Source organism: Lithobates pipiens, unplaced genomic scaffold (assembly GCF_037356315.1).
Source record: "Lithobates pipiens isolate NorthernLeopardFrog02 unplaced genomic scaffold, aLitPip1_a1.2 Scaffold_16, whole genome shotgun sequence".
Lineage (NCBI taxonomy): Eukaryota > Metazoa > Chordata > Amphibia > Anura > Ranidae > Lithobates > Lithobates pipiens.
The window spans coordinates 350,149,321-350,170,261 of record NW_027507748.1 but is presented as its reverse complement, the minus strand read 5'-3'; the positions used below and the strand labels follow the sequence as shown (position 1 = coordinate 350,170,261).

The following is a 20,941-nucleotide window of genomic DNA, read 5'->3' as shown; positions in this document are numbered from 1 at the left end:
TAGTAAGGGGCAGTTATAGCCCATCAGTTTTTTTAAAAACAGGTGTTCTAATCAATCTCCACTCTATCCAAAACTAAAAAAAAAAAAAAAGTTTCTTTAGTTACACTTTAAGAAAATGATAAGTATACTTGTAACTCTTTTACCTAATAATGTAGCTATTAATATAATCCATTTGATTACGGATGCTAAATAATCTTTACCTACTGTTTGTCTTTTTGTACTACAGTATATCAGGGGTAGGCAACCTTTTGAGCATAGTGTGCCGAAAAATGTGTTCAAAGAAATTGAGGCTGCCGATTTTATAACCAAAAAATGTCAACGTCACACTCTCAATTGCGAAAAGGATTTTTTATAAAGTAAATGCTGTAAACTACTTTAGTAGTGCTAAATTAACATCCTGCACTCTCACGCCTCAGATCAGCCCCAATTTCTGCAACTCCACACCTCAGATCATCCCTAATTCCAATTCATGCACCTTCACACCTACAAATCTGTTTTACTAATGTAACCCCCCTGCTCATCTGCCCCATCAATGTACCCTCTTTTCTCATCTGCCCCACCACTGTACCTCCCTTCACATATGCTCTTCTGTCCTAACACTGAACCCATCTGCTCATCTGCCCCACCACTGTAACTCGCTTTCTCATCTGCCCCACCAATGTACCTCCTGCACATCTGTCTCACCTCTGTTGTCTCACCTCTGTACCCCCCTGGTCTCCTGCTCCACCTCTGTTCCCCCTGCTCTCCTGCTCCACCACTGTAACCTCCTGCTCATCTGTCCCACCAATACTCCTCCTTTCACATGTGCCCCATTGCTATACCCCCCTGCTTTTCTGTCCCACCACTGAACTCCCTTGTCATCTGACCAACACTAAACCCCCCTGCTTATTTGGCCCAACACTGTACCCCCCTGCTCTTCTGTCCCACTGCTGAATCCCTTTCTAATTTTTCCCACCACTTTACTTCCCTGCACATCTGCCCCACTGTTGTACCCTCCTGCTCTTCTGTCCCACCTTTGAACCCCTCCTGCTCATTTTCCCCACTGCTGTACCCTCCTGCTCATCTGCTCCACAGCTGTACCCTCTTCTCATCTATGATATGCAGAGTGGTGAAAGGAAGCAGAGATGAGACACATCTACCTGTCCTGGCACATTCATCCTGCTGATCCACCTCTTGCATCCAGCCCACATGCTTGTATGTAATGTATGCAGTGTCACATACAAGCATCTGGAATGAATGCACAATGATGAGCTCAGGTCAGGGGCATTTTCTATAAGCAGTGGGCCTGTGTGCAGGATCATAAGTTGGGACCAAGCAAGTTATCTTCCTCCAGATGGTGGACGAGGCTAGCAGGACTGTGGTTTTAGCAGTGGCAATGACAGTCTTCCTCCTCCTGGAAACAGGGATCGCCCCCCCCAGCAGAACTGAACCCAATCTCTTCCCCATCACAAAAGCCGATGATCGTACAACAAAGTTAGAGAACCAAACAATGTTTCCCATCTTTTACAGTGTGTGGGGGCACAGTGCCTCCCCCTCAGTGCAGGTGTGACATGGGGAATTCTGAAACTGGAATGCATTAGTGACTCATTGACACTTCCCTGCGCTGCTCTGCTGATGGGGAAGGAGTCGAGTGTTGGCAAAAGAGGCTTTGTGTGCCGGTTGCGGCCCCAGTGCCGGGGGTTGCCTACCCCTGTACAATATCTTGGTTTGCTCTACTAAAAAACTACAAAATTTTAAATTGTAAGCTTAGCCATAAATTATGCAATTTTCTTTCCTTCAACCATGGGTTAAAGGAAAGAAAGTTGCTCAATTCCTCCATCAACTCAGTCAGTGTTGATGGGGGAATCCCTCAGCTGAACTATTGTATTCTTACAAAGGGAGGTTTCCCCACTGTAACAATAAAATGATTACTGCTGTGGCTATAGCTGCCAGCATTACAAAGAAAAAAAATTAGACAGGCTGGTTGTACTAAAGTCAATCAATAGCTCAACTTCGGTATAAGTAGTCTGTCCATAGATGGATTGAAATTTGATCCATCTATGACCAACTGTAGTTGAATGTTGAGTTGAATAGAATAGAAAATATTAGAACCTTTCAGGTTTTACATGCTGTCTTGCTAACTATGGTTTCACAGGACTGAAATGAGGTAAAAATTGCAACAGGGATACAGGTAACCTAGCTTTTCTTTACTCTTTTAAAAAAATCCTTAAAGCCTAGGTGAAGGCAAAAAAAAAAACATGCAGTACATCTCTACACTACATGCAAATGCATTTTATTCCTTTAGGGCTGATTCACACCATTTATGGTGCCAGAATGTGCATGAGAGCATGCATTTTCCTGCAATGCAAGAAAGCATGTTGGCCCTCTGCAGACACCCACGTATCTAGCAAACACGGGTGTGTTCGTATGCCACCAACACACATGGTACCGAAGTACCATGCGATTTGGTGTGGCGCAATTTTAAAAATATTTTCCAGTAGTACTCTTTAAAGTTAATGGGCTGTCCTAAACACGCCACACGGGAACGTGACACTGCAAGTACAGAAAAATACCTGCTGATCTGCCAAGATGCAATTAGCTCTTAAGCCCTGTGTGTCGACACCATAGTATTTTTATGGAGTCTTTTTAGCCCTCCCAATGTCTTTTGCTAAATTATTCAACTACTCCTAATTTTAGATCTCTACAATATAAAGACAAATCATTCTGTAGTCTAAGATATGATCTAGGAGGGGTTCTTTAGGTCCCTTTTAGATGGGCAATGCTGCTGACGCACGATCCGCAGTGGATCACTTTGTTAGCAGCACCTGGCTTGAGGTTAGAAGGTGATCAGGAGGCTATATGCTGTTTACTGCATACCTGTCAATTAGATGCGGTTGCAGCACGGCCCCATTCACTTCTATGGGAGCACACTGGCAGATGTATTGCATGTTGAATGCGACATGCCCTAAAAGTTTTTAACAGGTGGCTGAGGTTAAAAAAAGTGAACTTCAACCTTCACACCGACGATGCTCATGTGAAAGGGGCCGAAGTGTGCAGAAGACACAGCTCAAAAGGGAATAAAAAGGAGATGTTTGTTGTTAGGGTTTACACAGGGGCGTAACTATAGGGGGTGCAGCAGTCACGACCGCAACTGGGTCCTGTGATGCAGGGGGCCCATGCAGCCCCCTCTACATATGGCCGGCAGCAGCATAGGCAGCTAGGGGTACCAGTGCACCATGCACACGGGTGGCTGGAGGTGGAGGGTGACTAGCAGAGCTCCATGCTTGACTATCGCACTGGCTGCTATTTAGTTGTGCATTCTCCACATGACCTGTGTCCTCGGCCAGCTCCTCAGAGTACCCCTCTCCTGCTCCACCCTCCCTGAGTCCGGCCCACACTGCACTGCATACTTCTCCCGGGTAAACAAACTTTAAGCACACAGATGCACTGCAGCCCTATGAGAGCCGGCTCCCTGGAGGACACTGCAGGCTTGTCTGCCAGCCCCCCTCCTCCCCCGTCACACACAGATGATGAAAGGTCTTTCTGGGAGATATGCTGATCGCCCGTCCAGCACACTGGATGGAGCCCAGGCCAACATGGATGAGTGAGTGTCCTGCAGCTTGGTCATGGTGATTAAGAGGACTCCATCCCCCACACACCATTACATACTCCCTCCATCTCCCCCTGGGGACAGGGACCCCCATCTCTCCTGGGGACAGGGACCCCTTCTCACCTGGGGCCAGTAACTTAATCTGCCCTGGAGAAAAGAACCTCATCTCTTCTGAGGACGGGGACCCCATCCTGCCTAGGGACAGTCCCCCAATGGGGCACCTAAAAATAAAAAAAATTAAAATTAAAAAAAAAATACTGATACCAGTGGTGGAACTACAGGGCTCACAAAGGTCATACCTGTGACCACGCCCTGGAGTTCCACCGCCGGACTCGGAGGGAAGGGCCCTGGCTGGGGTTCAGGGGGCCTTCATGGTTTCTTGCATCAGGGCCCTGAAGGTTCTAGTTACGCCACTGGGTTTACATACAGATTAAAGAAAGAAAAAACATCAGTGCTCTAACCTAGACTCTCATATACAGTCAGTGAAGTAGATCGAAAAGAAGAATTCTTACACTGTGTGTCAATTAGTCATTTAACTCAGGTTACTGACCTGTGAGCAGTTATGTATAAATGATGGGTACTTTGCAAATTACAGCATATACACATATGCACTCAACTATAATTTAATATTAGGTGTCTTCTTTTGGTGTATTCTTCATTTTTATTTAACAAAGATACACAGCTAAACTATAATTAAAAGCCCCTACTGAAGGTACCCGTGGCATGTCAATTCTCATGTATTGCCTTTCATCTACAAACATGTTCAGGCAGGGAAATTATGGGTTGGTACCAGGTGATTGTTAGGAGCCTAATGCCTCGTACACACGTTCCGATTATCGTACGACCGATCGTTCACATTTTGTTGCATACAACTAAGATCGAATACAACAGTGCAAAATGTGTGTAAGATTTTTGTCGTACGATTCTGGAACAATCTTCCGTCGTGCGTAGCTACGTATTTTAAATGATGTCAAATACGTGTGACCTGTGTGTCCTTCTGGTTTATTTTCGTGCTTCCGATCATGCGTGGTGTTTGTCGAATGACATTTATCGGACGCATACTGTACTGGCTATACGATTGTCGTACGACGGGCTGTCATCCGACCAAAGTTTTCCTGTTTGTCCCTTCGGATTTGGTTGGACGGACTGTCGCGATCGGCTGTCGAAAGCTGCGTACTAACGATCAGATTATCGCACGATCTGTCCGAAAGCGACTTTTGTGGTCCGATAATCGGAACGTGTGTACGAGGCATTAGATTCAAGTCACCCAGATACTTTGCATAGTGGTCCTAAATTTAGAAACTTACCTTTCTCTCACATGGTTCAGTGTGTTCCTTAATGCATAATGTTGTGGACCAAGAACTGGAACTGTGAGAGAAGCATGGGTTGCTCAGGAATCAATAGCCAATAAAACAAAATATATAAAAAAAATATATACACACAGCTGTGCTCATAAGTTTACATACCCTGGCAGAATTTATGATTTCTTGCCCATTTTTCAGAGAATATGAATGATAACACAAAAATATTTCTTTCACTTATGGTTAGTGTTTGGCTGAAGCCATTTATTATCAATCAACTGTGTTTACTCTTTTTAAATCATAATGACAACAGAAAATACCCAAATGACCCTGATCAAAAATTTACATACCCTGGTGATGACCTGATAACACGCACACAAGTTGACACAAAGGGGTTTGAATGGGTATTAAAAGGTAACCATCCTCACCTGTGTTCTGTTTGCTTGTAATTAGTGTGTGTGTGTGTGTGTGTGTGTGTGTGTGTGTGTGTATCTGTATATAAAAGGTCAATGAATTTCTGGACTCCTAACAGACCCTTGCATCTTTCATCCAGTGCTGCACTGAGGTTTCTGGATTCTGGGTCATGGGGAAAGCAAAAGAACTGTCACAGGATCTGCTGAAAAAGGTAGTTGAACTGTATAAAATAGGAAAGAGATAAGAAAAGATATCCAAGGAATTGAGAATGCCAACCACGGTCAGGTAGACCAACTAAAATTTCAGTCATAACTGCCAGGAAAATTGTTCGGGATATAAAGAAAAACCCACAGATAAATTCAGGTGAAATACAGGACTCTCTGAAAACATTTGGTGTGGCTGTTTCAAGATACACAATAAGAAGGCACTTGAAGAAAGATGGGCTGCATGGTGGAGTCGTCAGAAGAAAGCCATTACTATGCAAATGCCACAAAGTATCCTGCTTACAGTACGCCAAACAGCACAGAGACAAGCCTCAAACCTTCTGACAAAAAGTCATTTGGAGTGATGAGACCAAAATTGAGCTTTTTGGCAACAACCATAAATACTACATTTGGAGAGGAGTCAACAAGGCCTATGATGAAAGGTAAACCATTCCTACTGTGAAACACGGAGGTGTATCGCTGATGTTTTGGGGATGTGTGAGCTACAAAGGCACAGGAAATTTGGTCAAAATTTATGGCAAAATTAATGCAGCATGTTATCGAAAAATATTGAATGAACATTTGCTTTCATCAGCCAGGAAGCTGTGCATGAGACATACTTGGACATTCCAACATAACAATAAACCAAAACACAAGGCTAAGTCGACCTGTTATTGGCTACAGTAGAATAAAGTGAAGGTTCTGGAGGGCGGAGCCGGCACGCAGCATGTGAGGAGTGCAGGGAAAAAGCTCTAGCTGCAGGCTTGTGATCCTTACCTGATCCTGTGTTAGCAGCACCCGATTTTGGTGTTGAGCTGCTGGGGATGGTTTCTGGGACCTCCGTGGAACCTCAGAGGATGGTATGGGCCCCCCTGGCCCAAAACACTGGGAGAATGACTGGCCCGGTTTGCATGGGGCTCTCAAAATGGCGTTGGAGACTGCGGAGAAGAAGAATGGCTGCCGCTCCAAAGGTCTGTGGAGAATTCACAGCGAGCATCTCCCCCACTGGACTGGTTGAGTCCCAGACCCCAGAGGAATTATGTACAGAGGAGTGGGAGATGACTGAACAGACTAAATGACCGCATGGTCATGTCGGAAATCATGAAATCAGACTGAGACAGAAGTACAGTTAAATCACACTTGTTTAATAATAAAAGTAAAAAGAACAAACATAGTCAAAACATAGCTTAAGTTCAGTAACCGGAATGGATAGTCAGCCAAGCCAGAAGTCAGGAATGAATGTAGTGGAACAGCAAGCAGGATCTGGAGCCAGAAAGGATGTCAGCAAAGCAAGTCTTTAAACAGGAATGCAGGAGAATGTTTCTGTGATGTTGACCAAGGTGAAGGCAGAGATCCACTGGGCTGAACGGCTTTAAATAGGCAGGACTGACTAACACGATATCATCAACAGCTGAGCAACTGTGGAGAGATAGGAGCTGGAAATTAGCTGACAGCTGAGCAGCCAGCTCTGAGAAAGAAGGGCTGAGCCCAGCCCCGACAGGTCAGAGCTGGCAGGGGGTTGGAGGAGGAAGATGAATCGTCCCTTACACGGATAATGGCTGCCATACAGGGATGTCAGAACAAACTGATTGATCAGTTTGGAGAACTTAAGATGGAGTTCTCATTCATGAAGCATGATATGCAGAAACTCAGGGAAAAGGCTCAGGCTGCAGACCATTGCATTGCCTCCCTGGAAGATACTGTCAGGTCCCTGGATGCCCCTGGGTAGGTGACCAAGAAAACCATCTCTGAACACACTTTAAAGATGGCTGACATGGAAGATCGCATGAGAAGGAATAATATATGGCTGGTGGGGTTCCCTAAGGGGGTGGAGGGGAGACACCCAGAAGAATTTTTGGAGAACTGTCTGGCTCCTGATACTTTCACCAAAACGTTTGCTATTGAACGGGCACACCCTGTCCCAGGCCACGCTCCGCCAAAGGGAGCACCTCTCAGCTCTATGATAGCAAAGGTATTACATTTCTGTGACCAGGAGAATATTCTGAAGAGAGCTAGGACTGGTCCTGAGCTGGAGTTCAATGGCTACCGAATATTCATTTACCCTGACTTTTCAGCTGCCACTCAGAAACAGAGGGCTTCATTTCAAACAATAAAAAAGTGTTTTAGGAATCTTAACTTGATCTACAGTATGTTATATCCTGCTAAACTGTGCATTGTAGAAAATGGAAAAGCCTACTTTTTCACTACTCTTACCGAAGCTTCAGAATGGCTGGATGCCCGTGTTCGCCTTTGGGGTGGAGCTTCTTCTCGTCCCCTCTGACCACCTATAAGGAAGTGATAGACCGGAGAAAAGGGACTTTGAAAGTGCCTGCTGTGGGGGTTTTTTTTCTTTCTTTTTTCTCCCCTTGATAAGTATATGTTTTTTGGCTTCTTTCCCTCCTTTTTTTTTTTTTGGACATTTTCTCCCTTGGGTAACATTCTGCCTGGGATTCACACCCATTGTTCTATTTTTCCCTGGCAGCTCAGAAACCTGATTGAGATGCTTGCATAAAATTAATCCATGTTGGAAGCCTGCAGACTGTTCTCTATATTGCAAAAGGTTTTCTTGTTTTTATTTATTTTTTTACTGAGAAACTGTTCCTGGAGGGAACTTGAGGACTGTGAAAAAACACCTGCCAGTCATCGGCTCCCCAGCCCCCCATTTTACTTACCTGAGCCCCTTCATCTTTTCGTCGGGGACGCGCTGTCCCTCTCTCCACAGGGTCCTGGCTCTTGATTGGATAGATTGATAGCTGGGGAGTCTGGCATTCGTGTCTATGGACGCAAATTCTGGACTCAGAAGCGCGCCCGCAAGGTAACCCTCTCGGGACAGCGCTTCTCCTAGGGGGTTATCTCATGCGGGGAGGAGCTGTGAGAGCTGCCGGGGACCCCAGAAGAGGATGTTCGGGGCCACTCTGTGCAAAACGAGCTGCACAGTGGAGGTAAGTATGACATGTTATTAAAAAAAAAATCCTTTACAATCACTTTAAGTCACACATCAGGCTGGGTGCGGAGAGGAGGGGGGAATTGGGGAAGTTTTCATTGTTGGGGGAAAATGTATTTGTGTCTGGCTGGGATTATCTATATTCAATGTTGGTGCAACAAGTCCTATACAGTTATGCTACTACTATGCTCTGTATGTGCGTTTGGCTCCCTGCGCGCCGGGAGGAGATAACCTGCATAATGCTCCCTTGCCATGGAGGTGAGTCTTAGGCCGCGTACACACGCGGGGACTGTTCGCTCAACTTTGTCCGCTGAACAGTGTTTCGGCGGACAGTCCGCTCGTGTGTGGGCTTTCAGCGGACAGTTTCAGCGGACAGTCTGCTGAACAAAGTTTTTCGGAAATTCCGAAAAACTGTCCGCTGAAACTCTGTTTCAGCGAACAGTCCCCTCGTGTGTAGGCTTGTTCGTCAAACTAAGTTCCGCGCATGCTCAGAAAGGATTTACACGCCGAAGTTTGCATTGCAGTGTATAGGACGTCGTATTTTTCGTCCCGTCGTACGTGCCGTTCACGTCATCGCGCACGGTTTCAGCGGACTGTTCGTTCGTCGCGTGTGGGCAAGTCCGTCCATGCTAATTTTGAGCGGACTGTCCGCTGAAACTGTTTGGCGGACAAAGTTGGGCGAACAGTCCCTGCGTGTGTACGCAGCCTTAGGGTTTTGGCCTGGAATGTCAGAGGCCTTAACTCCAAATTTAAATGCTCATTGATTTTTGACTATATAAAAAAGTATAAACCTCATTTAGTCCTTCTGCAGGAGACTCATTTACAGGGTTCCAGGGTTCTCTCTCTAAAAAGGGCCCATATTGCTGGAGCTTACCATGCTAGTTTTTCTTTATATGCTAGGGGGGTTTCTACACTGGTCGCAAAAGCTATGCCCATCTCCATACATGCAGTTGAGACTGATGTTAAGGGGAGATATACTGGTGGTGTAGGTGATGAACAGGTATATGACGTTTGTAAATTTATATGTGCCTCCTCCCTTTTCGCTATCCTATTTGTATGACATGTTACAGGCCACATATGAGATAGCGGAAGGGGAGATTTATATTTTGGGGGATTTAAATGCAGTGGTGGACTCAGCAATGGACCGTCTGGGTGCGTGATCTGGGGCACCAGTCCCCTTGGTGGGATGGCTGTCTACACATGGGTTTAGGGATGTCTGGCGCTTTCACCATCCTGATACTAAGGAGTACTCCTGTTATTCATAAATGTACAAGACACTCTCCAGAATAGATAGTATCCTGGCTGAGGGGGTGGGTATGAAGCTGGTCAGGGGGGTATCCTACCTACCTAGAGCCCCATCTGACCATTCTCCTATGTTGTTGTAACTCAATCTTTGGCCAAAGCTGGGGATCCGTTACTGGCAGATGGAGGCTAGTTGGCTACAAGAGGAATATGGGATAAATAAGTGTACTGAGGCGATTAAGAACTTCTGGGCTGAAAATGGAAATACTGGGTCTCCTCTTATCCAATGGGAGGCCTTTAAGGCCACTCTGAGGAGGATGTTTATGGCAGAGATGAGCGGGTTCAAAAAACAGCCTCTACAGTGCAGGATAGGGAAACAGAAGTATTACTAGTAGAAGCAGAATATGTCCGGGAGCCAACTAGAGAGAGACTGCTGACACTACAGGAAAGAACTAGGGAATACCATACTGTTTTGACTGATCAAACCACTAAATTTAAACTCGCACAGGGAAGATGCATCTTTGAGTTCGGGGACAAGAATAGTACGCTCCCTGTGTATATTAGAAGCATATATGACTTATATATATTAGAAGCGTATATGACAGGCAGGAGTCTGAGATTTGTGACTCGCCTGGAATCTTAGGAATCTTTACTCAATTCTATAAAGAACTTTATGTGTCCTGTCCTGCTTTGGGGGGGGGGGGGAGGGAGGCATTAGAGACCTACCTGACTGATATTGACCTGCCTATGCTGACAAACAAAGACGGTGCTGCTTTAGAAGCAGATATCACTGTAGAGGAAGTGAAGGGGGTGATCTCTTATTTTGCGCCTCGGAAATCTCCAGGTCTTGATGGTCTCCCCTTGGAGTGGTACTGCACTTTTAGATATGGTCTAGCACTTTGCCTGCTGAGTGTTTAATTCAGCTAGGTCAGATTGTAGATTGCCACCTCTATGAGGGAAGCATTGGTCGTTCTGATCCCAAAAGGTGGGAAGGATCCTTGGGAGTGTGACTCATATCGTCTGATCTCTCTGATGAATGTGGATACCAAAATTCTGGCTAAATTTATTGCAGGGAGGTTACAGTTATCCTAAAATTGGTGGATGCGGACCAGACGGGATTTATTCAGGGGAGATGTGCACAGATGAACATTACAAGACTCTTTGTGAACCTCCAGACTGCAAATGACAACTCCGGGACAAGAGTAGTAGTCTCCTTAGATACAATAAAGGCTTTTGATTCAGCAGAGTGGGCATACTTGTTTCACTTTTCAGAATCCTATGGCTTTGGACCTGTCTTCATATCCTGGGTGCGGCTTCTGAACACAGATCCATTGGTCAGAATCAGGGTTAATGGTATTATCTCAGACTCCTTTCCTATATCCAGAGGAACCAGGCAGGGGTACTCGCCTTCACCCCTCCTGTTTGCTCTGGCCATAGAGCCCCTGGCAGTAAAGCTGAGATCTACTCCTACTCTGTCAGTTCTGCGAATTGCGGAGTTTGATGAACGGGTGTCTCTCTATGCAGATGACATGCTTTTGTTTCTGCAGGATCCGGGACCCTCACTTTTGGGGTCCTTCAGGCTGATTCAGGAATTTGGATATTACTCTGGATTTCAAATTAATTGGACAAAATCGTCCCTTTTTCCCCATAGACGATGCAGTGGTTCTCCCATCTGAATGTCCCATTCCTTTGTCTACTTCTTTTAAATATTTAGGGATTGTGGTACAGCTCCGTTTCTGGAGACTATTCTGTCACCAATTATCGGGGCCTTTAGAGAGAAGGTACAGAAATGGCAGAATTTGCCGATCACATTGATGGGATGAATACATTTGTTTAAGATGATTTTTCTCCCTAAATTTCTCTACAGCCTCTCAAACTCCCTGGTCTTTGTGACACTGCATATTTTCAGAACCATTGACTCCATTATTGTGGGATTCCTGTGGTGATCACGAGCCCCCAGAGTCTCTCTAGCTGTTCTAAAATTACAATGGGGGGTTGGCCCTTCTGGACTTGCGCTCTTATTTTTCAGCATCACAATTGTCCTTTCTACACTGGTAACTTTTTCCCCAGACACCCAATGCCATTTCTCTATTGGAAGCAGCAGTTGCCACCTAGTAACCCTACTAAATATGGTCTAAAGGAAGGGGACCTCAGGGAGAAAGGTGGGATTAGTCATGGTGCTTCCTGGTAAAATATTCCATCTCTTTTCCCAACGAAGGAAGGATGGACACATATGGCTATCCCCAAATAACCCTTTGTGGTGTAATAAATCCTTGGAGGATTTTTTTTTAATTAACAGACGGACAGATATGGGCAAAGTATGGTATAAAATATTTACATCATATATGCCAGGGAAACGGATTGTCCACTTTTACACAACTGAGGGAACAATTTTAAATAACCAGGATGTGGCATTTCCGCTATGCCCAGCTGCATCATGCAGCAGTGGCTCAGTTTGAGAATGGAGCGCCCCAAGTACATAACATGGAGCTGGAGATGGTTCTAATTGACCCAGATCCAACTAAACAAATTTGTATATACTATAGGGCAGTGGGTCCTGGGAACTCTGGGTTTCTATCCAAGGCTAGGGCTTGGTGGGTGACTATTGTGCAGGAGTTGTCTGACTCGATATGGCAGGAAGTTCTGGATACTTATCTTGTATCTGTCATCTCTTCCACAGATAAGATTATTCAACTTTGATACCTTCACCAGATGTACAACACGCCAACTAGACTATACAAAATGAGTAGGGACTCTGCAGTCTGTCTTAAAAGTATGGGGGCGGAAGGGACCTTCATCCATATGGTGTGGGAATGCCCATTATGGTCTCAAGTGACTGAATTTATTTCTGATAATTTTGGACTACCTAATATCTGTTCTCCCTTTTGTTGCCTCCTAGGGGTCTTTGACCAGGAGGAGATGAATGCATACACTAAACTGTTCCTTAGGATCCTATACTTTGGAGTAAAAAACTGATAGCCAGGCGCTGTATGTAGGGATGTGGATAAAAGTAGTAAATGCAGATGTACTTTTATATAGGATGATGTATGAGGCCAGGGGTGTCCCCAAGATATTCAGGAAGGTATGGTTTAGATGGATGGACTCCAAGAACACATTGGAGGAAGAAGGGACCTAGAGTTGTGGACGTGCCTAAGAGCGTAATCCCAATGGCAGAGTTCAGCCAGAGGATGGGAGTATGAGCATAGTGATTGGATGAATTAATATTGACATTAGAAGGGTGTAGTAGGCTATAAGAAGCTGTATTTCATTGCCCATGGCTTTCTAAAATAAATGTTGAAATCCCTAGGAGGAGGGGGGTTGGGGTTCTGCCCTTCATGAAAGAGGGAGGATTGGTTACTTCCTTCGCCTAAGCGAAGTTGCACTGATTTGTTTCTAAAAAAAAACTCAGGTGCTGTCCATTTCTTCTGATCATCCCTGAGATGGTTCTACACCTTCATTTGAGTCCAGCTGTGTTTGATTATACTGATTGGACTTGATTAGGAAAGCCACACACCTGTCAATATAAGACCTTACAGCTTACAGTGCATGTTAGAGCAAATGAGAATCATGAGGTCAAAGGAACTGCCTAAAGAGCTCAGAGACAGAATTGTGGTAAGGCACAGATCTGACCAAGGTTACAAAAAATTTCTGCTGCACTTAAGGTTCCTAAGAGCACAGTGGCCTCCATAATCCTTAAATGGAAGATATTTGGGATGACCAGAACCCTTCCTAGAGCTGGCTGTCTGGCCAAACTGAGCTATCAGGGGAGAAGAGCCTTGGTGAGAGAGGTAAAGAAGAACTCAAAGATCACTGTGGCTGAGCTCCAGAGATGCAGTCGGGCGATGGGAGAAAGTTGTAGAAAGTCAACCATCACTACAGCCCTCCACTAGTCGGGGCTTTATGGCAGAGTGGCCCAATGGAAGCCTCTCTTCAGTGCAAGACACATGAAAGCCTGCATGGAGTTTGCTAAGAAACACCTCAATGGAAGATTCCAAGATGGTGAGAAATACGATTTTTTGGTCTAATGAGACCAAGATGGAACTTTTTGGCCTCAATTCTAAGCGGTATGTGTGGAGAAAACCAGGCACTGCTCATTACCTGTCCAATACTGTCCCAACAGTGAAGCATGGTGGTGGCAGCATCATGCTGTGGGGGTGTTTTTCAGCTGCAGGGACAGGACGACTGGTTGCAATTGAGGGAAAGATGAATGTGGCCAAGTACAGGGATATCCTGGACAAAAACCTTCTGCAGAGTGCTCAGGACCTCAGACTGGGCCGAAGGTTTAAGTTCAACAAGACAATGACCCTAAGCACACAGCTAAAATAACAAAGGAGTGGCTTCACACCAACTCCGTGACTGTTCTTGAATGGCCCAGCCAGAGCCCTGACTTAAACCCAATTGAGCATCTCTGGAGAGATTTAAAAATGTCTGTCCACCAACGTTTACCATCCAACCTGACAGAACTGGAGAGGATCTGCAAGGAGGAATGGCAAATGATCCCCAAATCCAAGTGTGAAAAACTTGTTACATCTTTCCCAAAAAGACTCATGGCTATATTAGATCAAAGGGTGCTTCTACTAAACTCTGAGCAAAGGGTCTAAATACTTAGGACTATGTGATATTTCAGTTTTTCTTTTTTAATATATCTGCAAAAATGTCAACAAGTCTGTGTTTTTCTGTCAATATGGGGTGCTGTGTGTATATTAATGAGGAAAAAAATGTACTTAAATGATTTTAGCAAATGGCTGCAATATAACAAAGAGTGAAAAATTTAAGGGGGTCTGAATGCTTTCCGTCCCGACTGTACACAAACACACACACACACACATATATATAGTATCTCACAAAAGTGAGTACACTTCTCACATTTTTGTAAATATTTTATTATATCTTTTCATGTGACAACACTAAAGAAATGACACTTTGCTACAATGTAAAGTAGTGAGTGTACAGCTTGTATAACAGTGTAAATTTGCTGTCCCCTCAGAAATAACTCAACACAGTCATTAATGTCTAAACCGCTGGCAACAAAAGTGAGTACACCCCTAAGTGAAAATGTCCAAATGAGGCCCAATTAGCCATCTTCCCTCCGTGTGACTTGTTAGTGTTGCAAGGTTTCAGGTGTAAATGGGAACAGGTGTGTTAAATTTGTTATCGCTCTCACTATGAGAATACTGGTCACTGGAAGTTCAACATGATACCTCATGGCAAAAGAACTCTCTGAGGATCTGAAAAAAGAATTGTTGCTCTATATAAAGATGGCCTAAGCTATAAGAAGATTGCCAAGTTCCTGAAAGCCTCACCATGGTCGATCAAAGAAGTTGAGTGCACATGCTCAGCATCATATACAGAGGTTGTCTTTGGGAAATAGAGGTATGAGTACTGCCAGCATTTCTGCAGAGGTTGAAGGGGCAGGGGTCAGCCTGTCAGTGTTCAGACCATACGCCGCACAATGCATAAAATTTGTCTGCATGGCTGTCATCCCAGAAGGAAGCCTCTTCCAAAGATGATGCACAAGAAAGCCTGCAAATAGCTTGCTGAAGACAAGCAGACTAAGGACATGGATTAATGGAACCATGTGCTGTGGTCTGATGAGACCAAGATAAACTTGTTTGGTTCAGATGGTGTCAAGCGTGTGGGGCAGCAACCAGGTGAGGAGTATAAAGACAAGTGTGTCTTGCCTACAGTTAAGCATGGTGGTGGGATTTTAATGGTCTGGGGCTGCATGGGTGCTCCCAGAAATGGGAATCTACAGTTCATTAAGTGAACCATGAATGCAAACATGTACTGTGACATTCTGAAGGAGAGCATGAACCCCGGGATCCCCCTCTCTTCGGAGACTGGGCTGCAGGGGCAGTATTCCAACATGATAATGAACCCAAACACAACTTCAAGACGAATACTGCCTTGCTAAAGAAGCTGAGGTGATGGACTGGCCAAGCATGTCTCCAGACCTAAACCCTATTGAGAATCTGTGGGGCATCCTCAAATGGAAGGTGGAGAAGTGCAAAGTCTCTAACATCCACCAGCTCCATGATGTCGTCATGGAGGAGTGGAAGTCTCCAGGGGCAACCTGTGAAGCTCTGGTGAACTCCATCCCCAAGAGAGTTAGAGCAGTACTGGAAAATAATGGTGGCCACACAAAATATTGACATTTTGGGCCCAATTTGAACATTTTTACTTAGGGGTGTACTCGCCTTTGTTGCCAGCAGTTTCGACATAACGGCTGTGTGTTGAGTTATTTTTGAGGGGACAGCAAATTTACACTGTTATACAAGCTAAACACTACTTTACATTGTAGCAAAGTGTCATTTCTTCAGTGTTGTCACATGAAAAGATATAATAAAATATTTACAAAAATATATATTTATAAATCTGAGAACCTAAAAATGTACTATGAGAGCGCACTGGGATCCCATAGCATTCCTATATAGGATCTAGTGTAGGCAATGAAAACAGCTGTAGACAGTATATTTCATTGTAAATTTTTGTAAAATTTCCATTGTGACTGCTGTAGCAGAATAGGGAAAACACTTAGAGCCAATGTTTAGTCTTTTAACTGCATATATTATAACTGAAAAATAATATATTTTGTGTCTTGCAAATAGCTATAACATAGCAACCCAGTAAGCAAAAGTAGATTTGAATCACGATCTTTACAAAAAAAAAATTACGCACCCCTTTACACTCAAAACCCAGCATATATTCCTTGTGTGTGCTGTGTTTTTTTTTTTTGTTTCATTTATCATTGAAACATGTTAGCGTCCAAGTCTCAGTAGAGGCTTGAGTAGCAACGGAGGATTGCTCAGTAAAAAGAGGCATGGTCTGGCTTACTTTCATCTTAGCTGAGGTCTGGAGAGAAAAGATAACGCATTTTTTGTTTCATTTTTAGCTGTCACATGCTTTTTAGCAAACTGTGATCCATACTATACAAATTCATGGCACTTACAAGACTATTATTATAGAAAATATTATAGTATTTTCTAGAGTTAGTTCACAAACTTTTATCATTTACGCTATTAGGGCAGCCATACATGACATAGAATTAAAAAAAAAATCATAGGGTGGTATGTGTGTAAATTTCAACCTAAGAGATTGACCTCGATAAACATGCTATTTATTTAACCACTTCAGCCCCGGAAGAATTTACCCCCTTCCTGACCAGAGCACTTTTTGCAATACGGCACTGTATAGATTTAACTGACAATTGCGCGGTTGTGCAATGTTGTACCCAAACAAAATCAACGTCCTTTTTTTCCCACAAATAGAGCTTTCTTTTGGTGGTATTTGATCATCTCTGCAGTTTTTATTTTTTGCGCTATAAACAAAAAGAGCTACAATTTTGAAAAAAAAAAATCAAAATTTTTTACTTTTTGCTATAATAAATATCCCCAAAAGATATATTTGGTACAAAAAAAATGAATCTCAATAAGCGAAAATTGATTGGTTTGCGCAATAGTTATAGTCTACAAAATAGTAATTTTTATTAGTATTTTTAATAGTAATGGTGGCAATCTGCGATTTGTATCATGACTGCGACATTATGGCAGACATATAGGACACTTTTGACACTATTTTGGGACCATTGTCATTTATACAGCGATCAGTGCTATAAAAAAGCACTGATTACTGTGTAAATTACACTGGCAGGGAATGGGTTAAACACGAGGAGGCGATCAAGGGGTTAAGTGTGTCCTAGGGAGTGATTCTAATCATGGGGGAGGGGGGCTCTCTACAACATCATACCTCCCAACATTTTGAGATGGGAATGAGGCACATCTACTAACAAATATATGTAGGCATAGGACACGTCCCCTGCCACTGCCCCTTAAAGGAGAATTAACCAAAAAAAGGTTAATTAAATCCACAAGGAGTTTTTTTGTACCACTACTATTCCTTTATATTCGCTTTTAAAATGTACAAATGCAGGAATTTAGAAATTAGCTGAAAGGTTTTAGCACTGGCAAACTGTTTTGGAAAGATAAAAAGTGCATTTTATAATCAACTATATGGATCAGACCAAAATGAGGGGGAAAGAGGTACAGAGAGACATTGCTCCAAATCAGGGACAGTCCCTCGAAATTAGGGACAGTTGGGAGCTATGCAATATGACAGAGATCACTGTTCCCGATAACAGGGAGCAGTAGATCCATGTCATGTTGCTAGGCAGAACAGGGAAATGCCGTGCTTACTGCTCCGTGTCACGTTCATGGCCCCCCCGGCAAACAGAGTCTGCGGGACCAGCGGGCACTCTCACGGAGTATGAGGCGGGCGCGCGCTACCCACAATGCAACGTCTTAAAGGGGACGTACAGGTACGCCCATTTGTGCAGCCGTGCCATTGTGCCAACATACATCATCGTGTGCTGGTCGACAAGCGATTAAAGTTAGCCTGATAAGCACCTAAAGTTCCATCTCCTGGCGAGAAATAAAAATGAAAAGATAATAATCATAATAATAATAATTTGCACAATCTCATATTTACCAGGCTAAAAACAAGAAGAGAAAGTAATATGTGTATAACTGTGTGTGTCTGTATGCATATATAATCTTGGAGGAGGCGAGTCTTTCCTGTATTGTATGTGCTGTGACAAGTTGGGGAATTTGTACGTCATTGGTAGTGCCAAACAGCGAGTTTACTCCACGCCAGAAGTACGTTTCAGGGCTTTTTTCTGCCCACTTTTATTTAAAACAAAGCAAAAAGCTCAACGAATAGTTTCCCATGCAGGGGGTTCTCACTATCAATGCAACAAAACATAGAATTCAGCTTCATGGCTTTCTTTGCAGCTTCACTACTCAGGCCTCCCACCCTGGTCCTCCAGACTGTCAAACACACAGTCCCAGTGCTCATACACAAAAAGCTGCACCTTTGTAAGTTTGACTGTTTCTCCTGCAGCTCCCAGCTGATCATTTCTCCCAGGCTCGGGCCTTTGTCTGTCCTGACCTGGACAGTATGATGCTAAATGCACCTCAAAGCTCCCTTCACACACTGACTCACTCGGGAGGGTTGGGCCGACGACCTCTATCTGTGTCTCTAACATAAACCCAGCACACACCTGCAACATCAGTGTGCTTGCTTCCCAGAAAGCCTGGCCCAGACCATTTCAAATAGTGGCACGGGATCGACCTGCCACAATACTATAAACATCTGTCATCTATTCACCAGCTTCTATGATCTTATACTGAAGGATGTTAAAATGACCTGTGATTTGTTGGGGTAAAAATGCGTTTTGCCTATTGTATATTTTCAAAGTTCAGTGCCTGGGATATTTTTCGCTAGTTTATAACTGATTAAAAATAATAAACCTTGTTTACACTTTTCCATAGGGTCTCTAGTGGTAGTGATGTTGTGCATTTTATTTTGCTTTATTCTTAGAGTATAAGTACATACCCTTGATTAAAAGAAAAATGTATATGTTTAATTGCTAGCATTTCAAGATGTGAATGTCATCGTAATTCTTGGAGTCGGCTTCCTGTTTGCCTTCCTAAGGAAATTCGGATTTAGTGGAGTTGCTTTTAATTTTCTGATCACAGCAGTTGGACTGCAGTGGGCGATCATTTTGGATGCTTTCATATTTAACAGGACAGGTGCCGTTCCAGCCATCAGTTTTTCCAGGTATGGTATTGTTTATTATACATTGTTTTAGTATTACGTATTGCTAAATATGTAAAGTTTATCTGTAATCAAAAGTTTTTTTCTAGAAATAGACAAAAGTAGGAAATGGTTAAAACTTCTGTAATTTTTTTTCTTTTTTATTTATTTTTTTGCTGCTTGTGTATCATTAGGGGAAATATCCCTTCATCTTATGTGCCAAAGTGACAACAGGAAGTGTCAGGGGAAATTAACTGTTACACAACTGTCACTGGAAAGGTGTCTCCATTGAACGATTTTCCCTCTTTTAAATTTTCTGTCATTTTCTGTATTAGAGACTATGGTCGCCAGGACAAAGATAGGGTGAATCTCGACAGTGGAGATACAGGCAGCAACAAATATGTCAGTGGTTCTCGCCATTTTCTACTGGGCAGCTCAGTGACTTGCTTGGTGGTTAACTTCTGCCTTCCAGAATTTGGGTCCCCGATTCATATGCCAGGCAGGGAATTATCTGTATTACCCTGTTTCCCCCCAAAATAAGACCTAGAGTGATTGTCGTGATGGCTGCAATATAAGCCCTAACCCCCAAATAAGCCCTACCCTGTTTTCCCGAAAATAAGCACTACCCTGAAAATAAGACCTACAATGACTTTATCTAGGGCTTGTTTGGGCGGTAGGGCTTATATTACAGCCATCACCGACAATCACGCTAGGTCTGATTTTCGGGGAAAACAGGGTATGTCTTGCGTGGGTTACCTCTGGACACTGGATTTCTTCCATACTTCAAAAACATGTCTGTAGGCTTATTGGCACCTTATAAATTGACCCTAGTATGTGTGTGCATGTGAGATAGGGACCTCTGGTTGTAAACTCCTTGATATAAGGCAGAAAATGATATGTGCGTTCAGTATGTTTAAAGCACTGTATATTTGTTGGTGTTATATAAATCCCTGAAAAAAATACCATATCTAAAAATTCAAAAGATTTTGGCCAAAGATACACTTTAATCAGTTGTGGACTTTGGACCCATGCAGTAGCTTGGGTCTACCTTGTAAGAGCTGGTTTTGACAATTTTACAGACATGCCCCAGTCGTGGTTGCAGTACCACAAACAATGTTTCCTGGCTTTATTGATTAAGACATTAGCAATATTATTGTCAAAAAGTATTTAGAGTTGTTGTATATGCAGATCAAAGGCATGTTATTTGCTCTGCACATAATATCAGTAAAAGAAGTCAACATTTTTTTAATAATATTTGTTTCTATGTATACTGTTTCTTAAACCTAATCAGCCCTAATTAACTTCAAACTCTCCTTTTCCCATTAGCTTCTATTTTTTGCTGATATTTATTTTTACCATTTTTTTTCAAGTTTTCCTTGTTTTTGTTAGATTTCATTGCATTGTAGATGTAAACTCACTTGCTCCAAATCTCATTGAATCTTTAGCATGTTCATGGGCGTCTGCAGCATAGGGCGGGGGGGGGGGGGCAATTGCCCCCCTGGAATCATAAGAAGGTAGAGGTTGACCGATATATCAGAGAAGGGAGGAGGAACGTGGGGTTCCTCCTCCCTTCTCCACATGCTGTGTGAAACTATATGGAGAAAGGGAGATGAGCTGTAAAAATTGAGGTTGGATGTCGGGATGGCCGGGACTTGGG

The 20,941-nt window shown here is 43.5% G+C and overlaps 1 protein-coding gene across 1 annotated transcript in view; it reads left to right on the top strand.

Moving 5' to 3' along the window:
- Positions 1-20,941, top strand: part of LOC143982842 (blood group Rh(D) polypeptide-like) — a 67,844-nt gene that overhangs the window by 8,466 nt on the left and 38,437 nt on the right. Inside the window, exon 2 of the mRNA XM_077481890.1 lies at positions 19,122-19,308. Within this exon, the coding sequence (XP_077338016.1) occupies positions 19,122-19,308 (187 nt within the window). The remainder of the gene's footprint in view (positions 1-19,121; positions 19,309-20,941) is intronic.